General features: G+C 45.3%; 1 protein-coding gene across 2 annotated transcripts in view; it reads right to left on the reverse strand.

The window, feature by feature from the left end:
- Positions 1-14,778, reverse strand: part of PERP (p53 apoptosis effector related to PMP22) — a 65,436-nt gene extending 50,658 nt beyond the window's left edge. The window contains exon 1 of one of the 2 annotated variants that reach the window (XR_015296664.1): positions 14,318-14,778. Coding sequence is in view for 1 of the 2 variants with exons in the window: in XM_086927522.1 (XP_086783648.1) it covers positions 14,318-14,525 (208 nt within the window). In the remaining variant the exon portion in view is untranslated. The remainder of the gene's footprint in view (positions 1-14,317) is intronic. The other variant, XM_086927522.1, reaches the window with a different exon arrangement.
- Between the last annotated feature and the right edge of the window lie 281 nt (positions 14,779-15,059).

The following is a 15,059-nucleotide window of genomic DNA, read 5'->3' on the forward strand; positions in this document are numbered from 1 at the left end:
TCACAATTTCTGAAATAGAAATACAGACAAGGATATCAATTCCTCAGATATGGGAGTTGGCATTCCCCACTTTAAAAATTATGTTGGTGTAGTTGATCAGGAGGTTAAGGAAGAAGAAACGTTGTGCATTTTTGAAACACAAAGTTTTGGAGGTTCCCTCTAAAGGTAAGCAAAGACTACAGAGTCCTTAAAACCATAGATTTAGGATTTTCTATGCTGGATTATTTCTAGAAGAATTTACACCCTCATAGGAACAGCGGGGGTAATGAAAATGATGGGTAAGGAAAGAGTCACCATGTGCATCTCTAGCAGTACAACCATTCTATTCTCTGATCTATCAACATCCTGTTTGTGTAAACACAGCGCAACAAAATCCTCCAATGCGCAAATGTAACAACAAAAAGATGGCAGATGAAACACCTAAACTACAGTGGCAATGCCTAGTCCGCCCAATGGGTAGTCGACATTCACAAAAAGGTCAGTATAGCGGTCAAAAATCATTTTTTAAAAGTATGGGAGCTGTGATCCCGGATGCAATGGGGAGGGGGTCAATGAGTGTGGTGGCGGGGTCGAAGATGTGGTTATAAAGAAAAAATGATCATATAACTTATGTTGGTATTTCAGTTTCACGCAACTGCATATAAAAACAGACATATTGAGTGAAAATGAAAAGAAAAAGTTAAACTAATCAGTGTAACACGCACTATACTCTAGGAAGCCTGTATTGGGGGGGGGGGGGGGGGGGGGGGTGTGTGTGTGTGTGTGTGTGTGTGTGTGTGTGTGTGTGTGTGTGTGTGTGTGTGTGTGTGTGTGTGTGTGTGTGTGTGTGTGTGTGTGTGTGTGTGTGTGTGTGTGTGTGTGTGTGTGTGTGTGTGTGTGTGTGTGTGTGTGTGTGTGTGTGTGTGTGTGTGTGTGTGTGTGTGTGTGTGTGTGTGTGTGTGTGTGTGTGTGTGTGTGTGTGTGTGTGTGTGTGTGTGTGTGTGTGTGTATATATATATATATAGAGAGAGAGAGAGAACTACAGAACAGAATCCTGGTTGGTGTAGCGGGGAATTGTGGCTTATGTGTTTTTAGTGCTACGAGGTCCCATCCTGTGATAGAAAGTATTGAATTATTTTAAAATTGCATTGCACCCAGTATATAAGAGGTTGTTGCAAAATGCGGAGAAAGATTTAGTTTTAAGATAATGAAGTGCTTTCAAAATATACGTTTTAGTAATATGAAGTCAGACGTACCTAGAACCATTTTTTTAAGTGTCCATTAAAAGCACAAACTACAGAACTCAGTTGGTAACACACTTACGTTACTTCTCAAACAGAATAAATCTTTCTCATCACGAGTCTTCAAGTGACCAGTTACACACATTTATATTTCTTTCAGGTAGATGGTATCCTGGCAAAAAGGTTTGTGTCTTCTTTAGTTCTATGCTCCACTGTTGGCTCCACAGCTAACGCATCTCAACAGTTGGCATTGTCCGTTCCGAGACCGCAGTTTTTTTACAAAATAGTTGGGGGAACTTTTTTTGTTAACTTAAAGCAAGGGCATATCGTCACCAGAAACCCAGCCAACTTCAGCCTCTGGGTAAGTAAATCACCCATGCCTTGCTGGGAAACACCGGTAAGCATAGCATATTAGGGAGAGTAGACACCTGAAGACAGACAGCTTGTCCCTGCTTTGGGAACGCGTTTTCAATGTCTATATCTGGTGGTTGAAATTCCACCATCCAAGTAGCACATCGGCAACATTTCCACTCAAAATCCTCCTTACAGCTACGCCTCCAAAACAGTGCTATGAGCTGGGCACATCCTATAAAGGATTTAACTATTTTGTCTATTAAGTAGAATACTTCGCATCAGTAATTTCGGATTGCTGAACATTCCCAGGCCAAGTGATAAAACCCAGCAGGGTCACACAGACACCTAGAGCATTGCATATTTTTACCCGAATCAATTCTATATAACTTGAGTGTGGAGCAGAATGATCTATTAATAAATGCAACATGGATCAGCTTGTGTCTATAGTTTATAAATATCCGCTTAGGTTGGTTGTAATAATAATCCCACAAGTCTAAGTTTATGTCAAGCGCTATGTCTGCCCGCCATTTATCCAAGGCTCTGTGATCCGGGATTGTGCAGAGTTCCGCATACAGTGAACATAGTGTGGGAACTTTATTTCTCGGTTTCGGTTTTTGAATGAGTTGGGTGAGCGGGGAGAATTCTGGTGGCTCCTCGGGGAAGGAGGCCCAGTTAGATGCTGCTGCATGACATATACGCATATAATCAAACATATCTAATGATGTAGAGCTTCCATCTCCCTTAAATTGGTCAAGTGTAACGTAGCATTATGTATTGTTCAGGATAGCTATAGCTGGCACTTCTCACTGCTCCTATACTTTCAATGGGAGAGTACCCGCCCTTTACAGCAGCACCAAAGTACTCTGGGACACGGGTACCCTCACCACTGTATGTGAGGTTCAAGCACTAGTACTTCATCTCCCAAAAGCAGCGCACGACACCGTAAAGCTCTAAATGGAGTCACATTTATGGTTCAGTTCCAGCCTCTGGGAGCAGGTGTAAGTAACATTAGCCCTTCTGCGAGGGAGCGTTGAACTCACCCTCAAACTGCGTGACCCTTACTCGCTATATGGGAAAGTTGAGATCACATGCCTTCTCTCCCACACTGAGCTTTGTACTTTCACTTTCATTGAGAGCACAAATTGCGATACGGAGCCAACTATCTGCTGGAATGTTGCACTGGAAAATCTGCAAAAAAGTAAGAAGGGGCTGGGCACCCACCACCCCACAAGAAGCCACCAGGGCCTGCAGTGCGCGGTTGTCAATGCGTAAACAGTGTCCAAACACACAAGGCTTGTCTACGCATGCCAAAGTAAAGCTCGACTGTGAAATTCACAAAACATCGCTGTATGATTTGGGTGTACAAAAATGTTAATTATATTTAGATGGTATGTTCCTTTCTGAACAGGTTTGTGCTGAAAGAAGAGCAGAGGGAGTTGAGTTGACCTAACGGCTAGGGCGGTCGACCTCAAATCTGATGAACTAGGTTTGAGTCTCGGCAAGGATGCGCAACATCCTGTGATTATTGGCAAATCACTTAATCTCTCTGTGCCTAACAAAAATGAATATGTCCTCATGTAACGCAACTAGTGCTCGTGTAAAGTGCTCCGATACCTCATACCTTTGGGTCAAATTCACACTATATAAAACTGCCTACAAAAAAAATTACAAGAAAAAGTCATCTAAAAATGGGTGAGAAGCAGAAGAAAGTTTCAAAGCGTTTTTCCAGGACAGAATTAATAGACAAAAACAAACAATATACTTGTTAAAGACAACTGTATATCTAAGGCCGGGTCTGCTGGCTTAGTGGACTAATGCGTCGACTGTAGGGGCTTGTCTTTGACCTCATGGTCACAGGTTCAAAACCCGGAGGGTCCACTCAGCCAAAAATGAGTACCGTTGGGTAACAATAAACACCTGTTGTTCAGTGCCAAGATACCCTTAGGTGAACATGCGCTTTATAAATGCACATTAAGTAAGCGCTTGACTACTGATACCACACCAAGGAGCAGAAAGATGGAGGTGTCAAGTGAGGCTGGGTCTTGAAAGGGCTGTATTATGCTAGTCAATGGCCTGCCAGTTCATAAGCACAAACTTTGCTCTTAAATAAAACCACGAAAAATAGAAAAATTGATAGCAAAGCTTTTCGGTCTAACTTCATTTGCGACAGACTACAATTTATGAAGGCTGCAGAGATTAGTGTCTATCTAGCAAGTCTAAGACCCTAACAGTGGTAAATTAGCTCGGTGGTTTATGCACTTTCTGGAGAGAGCTGTTCGCAATTACTAATCTCAGTTTTGAATCTTAAAATAGTTTAAGGTGACCGGTGAAGTGACCAGCGGTGTTTCTGTTCCCCTAATGGGCTGCTGGTCTGGAGGAGGAGAGGTTTCTGGCATGCTCTGCTTGACCGAGGCTCCAACACCATACCCAACAAGGACCAATAAAGACAAAAAACAAGCATCTCAAGAGGAGTGGTGGGGCGGGCACAGGAATGCATCTGCCACCCTGAGCGCCCCTGCTCCCAGAGAAAAGACAAGAAGACCGCGAGTGGTGTGCGCGCACTGCGAGGAATGCAGATACCACCCTGCGCACCGCTGCTCTTTCCCGCAGGCAAAACGCTGTGGGAGAGACCAGTAAACAAAGATGTGGGACATGCGCCAGCCTTTGGCCATTTGCATTCTTTCATTATTGAAAAGCCACACACAAAGGCCAATCAAATGTGTTGGAGTTGCTAGACCCACACAGGAAGATTTGGAGTGCTTACAAGAAGCCTCCCATAGAGGAGTGCATGAGCGCTGCGCTAGGCTCGACCTAGAAAACTTTTTCTGTGAAGTGAAGGATTCTGAACAGATTAGTTTTAGGCCCGGTGCAAATTAAATAAGGTTATGTTAGGTTTTACGTTTCTCAGGGGCACGGTTCCTAATTTTTGGTGCTTGACTGAAGAAGACCTGCTTCAAAGTTTTAGCTTTCGGAAATCCGAATAGAAGGGGAAACTTTTCATTGATTCCATTAATCCTTCTGTGGCACAAAATGCATTCTTCAGGTAACTGAGCACACCATGTACACCGTTACATGTTGTATGTGTGATGTAGGGGTTAATTCTGGCATCAGTGTAGATCTGTTGGAATGAGAGTGAGGCAATCACAATTCCTAACCCCTTTGACAAGGCATGCTGCTATAGGGGAACTAGTCTTAAGCGGTTCTAAACCAAATTCTTGACCTCGCCCGTCGTCAGTATGTGAGAGAACAGGGGTCTGTATAAACTTTCACTTTAATGGGACTGTAGATGCTTGGTTTCACCTCATCTCCACCAGCATGCAACTGCTCAATTTAGTCCACAACTCCTGCGACCCAAACCTTTATCAGTCGATATACGTACCAAATGTACCTAGGTGTTCAGTCTGCAGGTACGTCCTTACAGATTGAAACATGGCACATTAAAAAAAATGGTTGCCTCCTCAGAAACATGGTGGCCAAGATACTGAAGAAGGGCAAGGACGCTGGAGTAGCACCAGAGTCTCATCAACCCCTACTGACCTGTGTCAACGGGTTACTGACAGGGAGAAAGGATACAATATTCTAGAAGTGGGAAGACTCTTGCGAAAATACAGAGAATGGTGAAAGTGTGCTATACCCCATCACCTCAATCTCTAGAGTAAATTCGAAATCTAAAAACCCATGGGAGTGACTAACTGGGCACCCAAGAGGGTTGTCTCCTAGGGGCCCTGGCACGGTTCTACCTTTCTGGGCAGGGTGCAGCAGTCCAGGACTGAGAGCAGCCCAACCGTGACTCTGCAAGTGCAAGGAGCAATTGTGCCCATTGGGACTTGAGGAAAGCACTTTATTACTCATGCGAGCCACAAAGATCACCCCAGAACCTGCGAGGGCCAAGATAGCGCCAGACACTTCGCCCCGGGCCACAGGAGTGAGAGACGTGGCAAGAGGGAGGATCTGAAGGGCTATGACAAGGGATACGAGCGGCTCTATTTGCAAAATAGAGGACTGGGGAGCCTACCAGATCTCCCGCTGGCTGCCTATTCTGCCACCAGGGCTGTGGTGCAGAAAACGGTATTCGGGTATGGTACAATCTGTGGCACAGGCATGCCACATAGACAGTTCCTGTTAAAGATTCTGTGCTGGACGTTGCAGAAGCGGTACAAATGGGGGTGTACCAGGACGTTGCAGAAGAGCAGCATATTGGGAGCCTGCATACATCAATGTTGGTCTCCTATGAGGCCGTTGTCCAGCTCTGGAAGTGAGTCTGCTGCACAATGACTCACAAAGAGGAAAAGAGGAAAAACAAAAGAGACAAGTGCCTCTTTATCCTAAGGCCACTTTTGTGGTCATCGGAAATGGCTGAGAGGGGTACCTGAGATAAGGAGGGTGGCAGGCCATTTCAGGGTGAATTTAAATCCTACTCTACATCATCTCTGATCACTTGAAGTCCCAAACATGATACACAGGTGATTCACCGCGGGCTGCCCACATGCTCCTATTGTGAGTTTCAGTCCAGCATGCATAGGAGGTACCTCTTTGTGCTGCGATCCAGGATGTTAGGATGTTCTACAAAAAAATATCCTACAGCACAACAACTCGCCTGCAGTCAAATGTGGAAGACGTACAGGCTGCTAACTAGCACCATTAGGAAGAAGTCAAAGGTGCAACAACAGCTGAGCTAAGCAGTCCACATGACGGAAAATAATTTCTGTTAAGTCAGCAAGTACAAACTATCTTCCATTGATGGCAAGAAAATCTTCCTCTTCACCAATAACATCCACGGGACCATACAACCTAAGCCAACGCTGAAGGTGATTAAGGATTGGTTTAATACAAAATTAAACATCACTGTGGCATCCATTAAGACTAAAGGTTACAGCAGAAAGGATGCTCCATGAGTTCATACAAGTTGTGGTAGTCGAGAAGGTCCTAGACACAATAGAGGCTCCATGAGTTCATACAAGTTGTGGTAGTTGAGAAGGTCCTAGACACAATAGATGCTCCATGAGTTCATACAAGTTGTGGTAGTCGAGAAGGTCCTAGACACAATAGATGCTCCATGTGTTTATACAAGTTGCAGTAGCCGAGGAGGTTCTAGACACGATATAAAGAAAATATCTATGTAGATAGTCAGCTGTGGATTGACTACAAGAATTCGTGTGTACAAATATTCTGCTGTCTACGGTGTATTTTCCCTACATTTTTAGCCTGGGGGTTTGGGGTTATATTGCATCATAGCACATGGGTACTTTTTTGATGGAGCAAAAATTGGTAGGTTTCTCTTTTCCGTCTCTCTTCCCCATCACCCAGTCTGCCCAACGTGGCTGTGGGATGCGAGCTGTACCTTCCATTTCCATACCAAGATTATATTAGGAGTTGGACACAGTTCTGATGATTGAGGATGCATGTGTATTTTATTGGTTCTCTTTTTGGGATTATGTTATTTGTAATCAGTTACTATTCAATAAAAAAACAGGAAAAATCTCTAGACCCTGCTCTTTGACACAATATGTGTTTCATAAAAGACACATTTATTGGAGGAATAATCTTATGGGAACTGAAAATATTTACTTTTATTTCTTATAAAAATGTGTTTGCGGCTGGTCTGTTCTGCCCCTCTTACACCGCTCTGCCCAAAGGATCCATGTGCTGGCATCAAGTGATTTGTTTTGTTAAGCCAGGGTTGTCCATTCCACAATGCGAGAAAGTGGTTTGGTGAGGGTGTCCCTCGCTTGCCTTTCTTTCGCCTACACTGGGAGAGACTGGTTGTAGGCGGGGAGGGTTGTTATACAAGACTTACAGAATTATTTACATTGTCATTCTGCAGGAGGCGGGGCTCTTCTTTAGAGAACCTAGACGTAATTTCTTAAGGGCATGTTGCTGATTTAACTGTAACGATTTGTAACTGGTATGTCCTGTGATCATTTACGAGATGTTGAATTTACCATTATGTAACTGTGCTCATCTTCCTAGTTCACCACTGGTAGAAGCAGCTGAAAGGGAGCACAGATACCATACATGAAAGTTTCCAGGCAGCCAAGAGACGAGCGCCTGATTTTATGCACCAATAATTTAACCCAATATTTCTCAGAATTTGAGCTTCATTTTCAAACAGAACACCACAGAACCAGTGAGCAAGGCTGGCCTTTTTCTGTTTCGGAGCTGTGCTTTCTAAAAAAATGCTAAGTCTTAGACATATTCGGTTAAATGAACAAACTTTATGGAATGCAGATGCATAAAAACAGGCTCTTGGCTCTGTGCAGAGCCAGCGAAATCCGGCGTGACATGGCCCCGTGGGCCGTATGAAGCGAAGCACCTGTATTTTTGCATTTGTGGCGCTTGCAAATTGTCAGTAAATGCATGAACTTTAGACAGCACAAGCTGGAAACCAGGAGTGCAAACAAATGATGGACGGAATGCTGACAATGCAAACATTTTCTCCCAGTCAATAGATCTGGGTTAAATCCATCGTTCTTTTGCCCACTACGCCACCCCAGTTTGGATCCAGCCATATGGGTCCCGTGCTCTCCATGCCTCTGGATTCAAGCTATCCTGGCTGATGAGGGCTCAAAGCCCGATACTGGTCCTAGGATGCTTGTTTCCAGTCCAGAGAGGACCTGGCCTGGCAGTTCGGGCTGGACTGTTCCCATTGGGCGCAGGGTCAAGACTGATTCGCAACTGGCTGGGTCCAAACAGGAATGGCATGGTGAGCAAAAGAACAATGGATTTAAGCCCAGATCTCTGTACTGGGGTGAATGAATGACATTGTTCTGCATTCTGTCCATCAATTGTTCTTTTTGGAAACCAGGAGAGGCAATACTTTTTGCTGTTTCTGACTTGTGCTTTCTGAAGTTCATGCATTAATTTGGAAAAGTACGGAGTTAGATGTATTTATTATAAACACTGATAACACAAAAACAAGCACTGGCAAAAGCAATAGGTCTCGCATTTATGGCCTACTGGCTTTGCCAATGGATTTAGCCATATTGGACAGCATTCTTGAATCTATGCAGCACGGATAATAAACAGGGAACAAATGCTTACGCAGTTGTGTACAACATTTTGTAGGCACGCACATCAAGCATGCACACACCTACAAAATGACACAGAGTGTTTTTGTTTACAAATCCAAGCTGGATCAGTAAACTAAGAAAAAGTAGTACAGGCTGGTGGGGACAAACGTATGTGGGGGACAGAACGCAGGTGTGGACAAGCAACACAGGGGGTTGAACAGATAGCATCACTGAGGGCGGGAAAACAATAGGAGAGTAGAAAAAACAACATGGGTCGTGGGTTGCAGCAACAGAGGGGAGTGGAGGGAATAGCAACACAGAGGGCAGTAGGAGGGAAGCAAACAGACAAAGCAACATGAAAGGGTGTGGAAGCCAATGAACAAGAGTGGTGTATGGTGTTAAAGCGCAAAGGAGAGCGGCTCGAAGGTCGAAGCTGCATAAAAGTGAATTAAGCATATATAAGAGGTCAACATTGTGGAAAATTAAAAGTTGTGAAGCGAAATGGGCTAAGAGAAGCAGGGGAACATTGAATGTAAAACCACATGCAATCTCATACAATGCTTAATAAAAGTGTTTTATGTTTTTTTTATTATTATAGTGTAAACTGTAAGAAACGGAATGTGCAGGTACATGTATAGGAAGGTTGTATGACAAAGGCACGTATGGCTAAGCCACACGCGGCTTTACCATGCAGCCTCAACGAATGTGCTTAAACAACACATTCCTTTACCACGCAACTTAAACCCCCCTGAGCCCTGAAAACTACTCCTGCCCGCCCCAAATCCAGCCCTAGCCCCACTCACCTCATCGCATCCTCTCCCGATACTTCCTACTCCTGGGCCTGCCTATCCCAGCATCTATACCGCACACTGCCTTAACCACGCATATGCGTGGTTAAGGTATATGTGCGTTTGAGCTTGCGGGGAAACGGCACGGGTGGCTCTGCCAGCGTTGTTAGGCCGTTTACCGTATAGGAAAGATCCTAGATGAAATGGTTTAAAACAGTCAGAGCATGCAAGAGCAAATGGAAGAGACAACTTGTATAAAAGAGTAATTGCACTGAGAGTAGTTCCAAGGAAAAAGGTGTTGAAAGTTAGACTTTTATAATGCCATGAAAAGAAATGTGCTGGAACAACACAGAGAAGGGGGACATGTATTCACCGTCATGGAGTTCTTTAGAAAAAGAAAAAAAAGTTCCCAAAAAGCAGACACTTGTGAAAGGATAAAAGGAGCCAATCAGATGACAAACACAGGCATGCTCTAAGGGATGGACGAAAAGTGGATGAACCGGCTCAAACAAATAAAACTGGCATGGTGCAGAGTGAAGTGGAGTAGTGTGAAGGGGTGTAGAGTGGCATGGTGTAGAATGGCGTAGAGAGGCACTGTGTTGCGTAAAGTAGAGTGGCGTATAGAGGGGTGGCATAGAATGGAGTGGGGCAGACTAGAGTGGTGCTGCAGATACTGCCGTACTGTGCAGTGGCGCAGAGTTGAGTGGTGTAGAGTGCAGCGAAATAGAGTAGAATTCTGTGGTATAGAACAGAGTGGTGCAGAATAGAGTGCAGTGGCAGAGTGCAGTGGTGCAGAGTGGCATAGAGTGGAGTGCAGTGGTGCAGAATGTATTGGCATAGAGTGCAGTGGTGCAGAGTAGAGTACAGTGGGGCAGAGTGGCATAGACTAGAGTGGTGAAAAGTAGAGTGCGGTGGTGCAGAGGAGTAGAGAGGAGCAGATTGCAGTATCATAGAGTGCAGATTTGCAGAGTAGAGTGCATGGCGTAGAATGGAGTGGGGCAGAGTAAAGTGGTGCAGAGGGCATTGGCTAAGAGTGCAGTGGCGCAAAGTAGAGTGTGTAGAGTGCAGTGAGAGTAGAATGCAGTGGTGAAGATTGGTGCAGAGTAGAGTGGCATAGAGTAGAGTGCAGTGGGGAAGAGGAGTAGAGTGGTGCAGAGCCCACTTGCCTATAGAGTGCAGTAATGCAGAGTAGAGTACGGTGGCATAGAGTGACAGAGTAGTGGTGCAGAGTGAAGTGGTGCAGATTGCGGTGGCATAGAGTGCAGTTTTGCAGAGTACAGTGGTGCAGAGTACAGTACAGCAGCGTAGATTGCAGGGCAAGGGGGAATGGAAAAGAAGCAACATGGAAGGGGGAGATGGGAGGGAATAGAAGCTAGATGGATGATGATATGGGAAACGGAGTGAAAACACAAGCACTCATATGGAGTGCTTAAAAAAACTCCAAAACAGAGCAGTGGATGGACGCAAGTACTTGGTCCATGCTACAGGCTAGGCCCATGCTCCCCGCTAGGCTCAAACACATGAAGAGACATGTGGCCCGCATGCCCTGACAAATGGTAGCAAAGCAAATTAGAGAGGCGCTGAAGCAAACAAATAGAAATCTATAGTAGGGCTCGAAGTCCACTGTATTCAATCAAAAGTCTGGCTGAGTGCATGCGCTGTCTAGGCGAAACAGAAAAATACAAACCCTTTCCAATTACAATTTAGTCTTCTAAATATTTGTCCCATTTCATAAAAACAAGACCTTATGAAAAGAGTAGAGCTGCCTCGGACAGGCTGCCAACCCTTAATTGAAACAAGCTGCACCCCTTTAAATGGTTGTAACATGACCTCCTCTGCCATTATTGTGCAAGGAAAGGCTCATGCTGTTGGGTGTATTTTTCACAAAGTCTGGCATTTGCATAAGTGAACTGGATACAATGCACATCATAAATACAAGTAAAGTAGAAAACTAGAATAAGCACTAAACGTGTTTTAGGTCTTAGGACTTTCAATCAAAAATGTAACACCAGATAGAATATTTTTTTGCTGTAGTTTCAAATTATGAAAGGGAAAGGGTACATTTTACAACGCTCCAGTCCTGTGCATACGAACGACTTTGCACACAGACATACTTTGTGCTTCCTCCAGTCAAGATTTCATTACACATTTAATGAAACCTTTAGGGCCATACCAGGTCTACTGTCTCCTGCAGTGTAAATTGTAAATTGATACTTGTATAGCACACTACTCACCCGCAAGGGTCTCAAGGCGCTTGTACGAATACCGCTGTGGAACCCATCCTGGCTTTCCCTGTGAGGCGTCCACTCCTGGGCACCCCCAAGGTGGAGGCCAGGCATCCTTAGCGTTGTGGGGGCCGTTGTGGAGATTAAGCAAGCTATTGCCCAGAGTTGCAGAGTGGGACTCCATGATTGGAATAGGCACCGAGGCGAGAATTATCAGGCCCATGGAATTTTGAGCCCAAGACCCGCCAAGGCAGGGAATTGAACCCTGGTCCCGGGCTAGACCTCTGCATCAGGGTCTGCCGCTCTAACCATTGAGCCACACTTCTCCACGGTGTGAGTGTGAGACAGGCCCGTCAAAAATAGGAGGTCAGAGGGGTTAATGTTCAAAAGGACCGCACTTATTAAAGGCCCTGCACTTGTGCTGCAACATTCATTTATAGATTTTGAAGCGAAATTGCCCTATATATTAATGCCGAATTAGCTAACAAGGTTTGTATCACTTTATGACAGCAGATGTTGGTTTTGAATTGTTTTATACTTCACTGTAGGAGTTTATTATCTCGTTCATATATATATATATATATATATATATATATATATATATATATATATATATATATATATATATATATATATATATATATATACACACACACACATTTCACACAGATCCTCGTCCTGTGAAGCACCGCCCTTGAGTTTTTTGGCACATCACAGCATGAAATTTTAATATGCCTTGTGTGAACTTCCTCAGTTAGTGCTCTGGGGCGCTACAAGCGTCCCCTCAGGCAATTTACTGCCAGTGCTGCAGGGCTTAGAAGCGTCAACTAGCGCTCTCCTTCCACTGTGAGTGCTGCCCAAGCCACCGCATGTGATATTGTAAAACCAGTTTCAGCCATACCTAATGTTTTAGCCAACAGCACTTTGATTTTGGGGCTAGTAGTTTCAGTTTTACCTCAACTTTTAGGTGGGCTAATATGCATGGAGGCGTAGCTACAATTAGTGCAGCAGGTGTAATAGCACCGGCACCCAAAGCCTTTAAAGACCCACTGAACCCTGATAACTGGTGTATTTTACTACCCAAATAATACTCAAAGGGGTCATTTTCTTGCTTGCACCAGGGCCCTTGGCATTATTGCTACGCTATGAGCATTCAACTCTGTGTTCGCAAAATTCTTCCTCTGCTCCAGACAGCCATCATGGATGCCTTGACTACTGCACTGTCATCTACCCAGGGTTTCCAAAGAAACTTATCGATAGAATCTATCTAAAGACTGCAAAACAAAGGCTGCCAAAATGTGCTGGAACCCAAACAAACGCCACATCATCATCCTAACAGTGAAAACATTCGTGGATGCAAGGATCTATTTCTAGGTTCTGGGTTCTGTCCACAAAAGCTTCAGTGGGAAATGCTCCAAGTATTCACAATCTCTGCCCCCCCCCTCTCTTCCACAACCAGGAACCTGCTTCAGCAACGCACAGCTCGGCATCTAATGATCCTTCAAGTGGCCTCTGGACTGAGGCAGATCTCTCAGAGTCCAGGACTCCGGGCTATGGAAAGTTCTGAACCACAGCCCAAGAGTCGAAGTTCTGAACCACAGCCTAAGAGTCGAAGTCCTGAACCACAGCCCAAGAGTCGAAGTTCTGAACCACAGCCCGAGTCGACTCATCAACGTGCGGTGCAGACAGAGCACGCTTGAAAGCAGAACTTTTCAAACTTGCCAGCACTTGAGATTTCTAACTTGCAAAGGACGGAGTACTCCAGTTTTTCTAGTTCATGCATAACTTGATATGCAATTCCAGGTTTTTTTTTTAATTCTCGAACTCCCAATTTTCTTTATTCCATGAAAAAATCAGCACTACATGGCCCAAAAATGCACAGAAAAAACATCGATTCGCTGCTTTTACACAGACAAAGGAAACTTGACTGTTCTTACTTGGAATGCGAGTGAATAATATTAGAAAGGGTTCTGCCTCTACGATCTCTACGATAATACTCCGACCCTTGAACCTACCTGAACACTAGACCAACTGACACGTCATAAAACTCTCAAGTAAATAATTAAACAAACTGTAAGCATATACTCTAAAATCTCAGAACGGAAATTGGTGATGGTTAAAAACAGGACTAGATGAAGTTGCCACTCTTTGACAGGTGTCACTTGGTAACTATGCAGTGCCCTGCCCGTGTTACAGGCCTACAACAACGTGCTTCCCACTTAAGAAGCAGCTCAGTCACATGGAGTCGCAGAAGTCAGGCGAGAAAGTTCAAATCTCCCTGAACCTCGATAAACTCTACCGAGTTGGAGACGATTTTGATTGCAAATACTTATGGGGCGCATTTTTGCACCTTTTTTTCCTGACGGATTTTTTTTTTCAAACCCTTGTTTTCAATGTAATTTTTGTGCAATACCGAGGTCTACAAATAACGTGGAAGGTGTCTTCATAAATACTTATGGGGCGCATTTTTGCACCTTTTTTTCTGACTGATTTTTTTTCAATACCTTGTTTTCAATGTAATTTTTGTGCAATACCGAGGTCTACAAATAATGTGGAAAGTGTCTTCATACTGCACAACAGATTAACAACAAAACTGTAGGGCTCGTGCGTTCGAGTCCCTGCCTGTCCAAGATAAACACAAGTCCACGGGCTGCTCCTACACTTTCCTTTCACCCTTAAAAGAGGGTCTCCGTGCCCCGCAGGCCTGAACCCGCTCTTACCGTAGTCCATGATGGAGATGTCGCAGGTGTCTGTGTTGGAGTTCGTGTTGGTGGTGCACTTTCTCCACAGAGAGGCGTGCTCGCGGCCCGACTCGGTCTCCACCCAGCCATTGCCGGCCAGCGCGATGATGTCGAAGATGATGGCGCAGAGCAGGAGCAGCGGGAGGATCCACTTGCAGCGCGGGTAGGCGATGCCGCACTTGAACATGGCGAGGCCGGACGGTCACACAGGCAGGCGACGGGCTGGGACACAACGGGAGCGGGAGGGCGGCTCGGCACGGGCACCTCACGAGTCTGTCCCGGGACACTAACCGAGGCGGCCCCGACAACAGCACAAAGCAGGCGGCCCCACCCCGAGCGCGCAGTGAGTCACGGCACCGCGGGGCTGGGCGACACCTGAGCTCTCACCCACCCCGCAGCTGCCTGGGCGAGGAGGCGCGTCGGGTTACACCGCACCCCCTGCCTGCCCGCCCGCCCGGCGCTTAACCCCTACCTGCCCGGGTGAGGGCCAGGGGAACAGCTGCCCATTGTACTTTTCGCACTCCAAGCGGGAACAGTCCCGTTCCAACCCCCGCCCGAAACACTTTAAAACAGACAATATATAAAAGTGAGATTCGAGGCTTTTGCAAGGCAGTGACAGGAAAAGAACAAGCATTGGAACTGCAATCGGTCTGGCATTTGTTTGAGTTAGAGCTATTGGCATCATACGTAAATGGCAATGTGTTTACCTATGTGTTATAGA

This window comes from Lissotriton vulgaris, chromosome 6 (genome assembly GCF_964263255.1).
Source record: "Lissotriton vulgaris chromosome 6, aLisVul1.2, whole genome shotgun sequence".
Classification (NCBI taxonomy): domain Eukaryota; kingdom Metazoa; phylum Chordata; class Amphibia; order Caudata; family Salamandridae; genus Lissotriton; species Lissotriton vulgaris.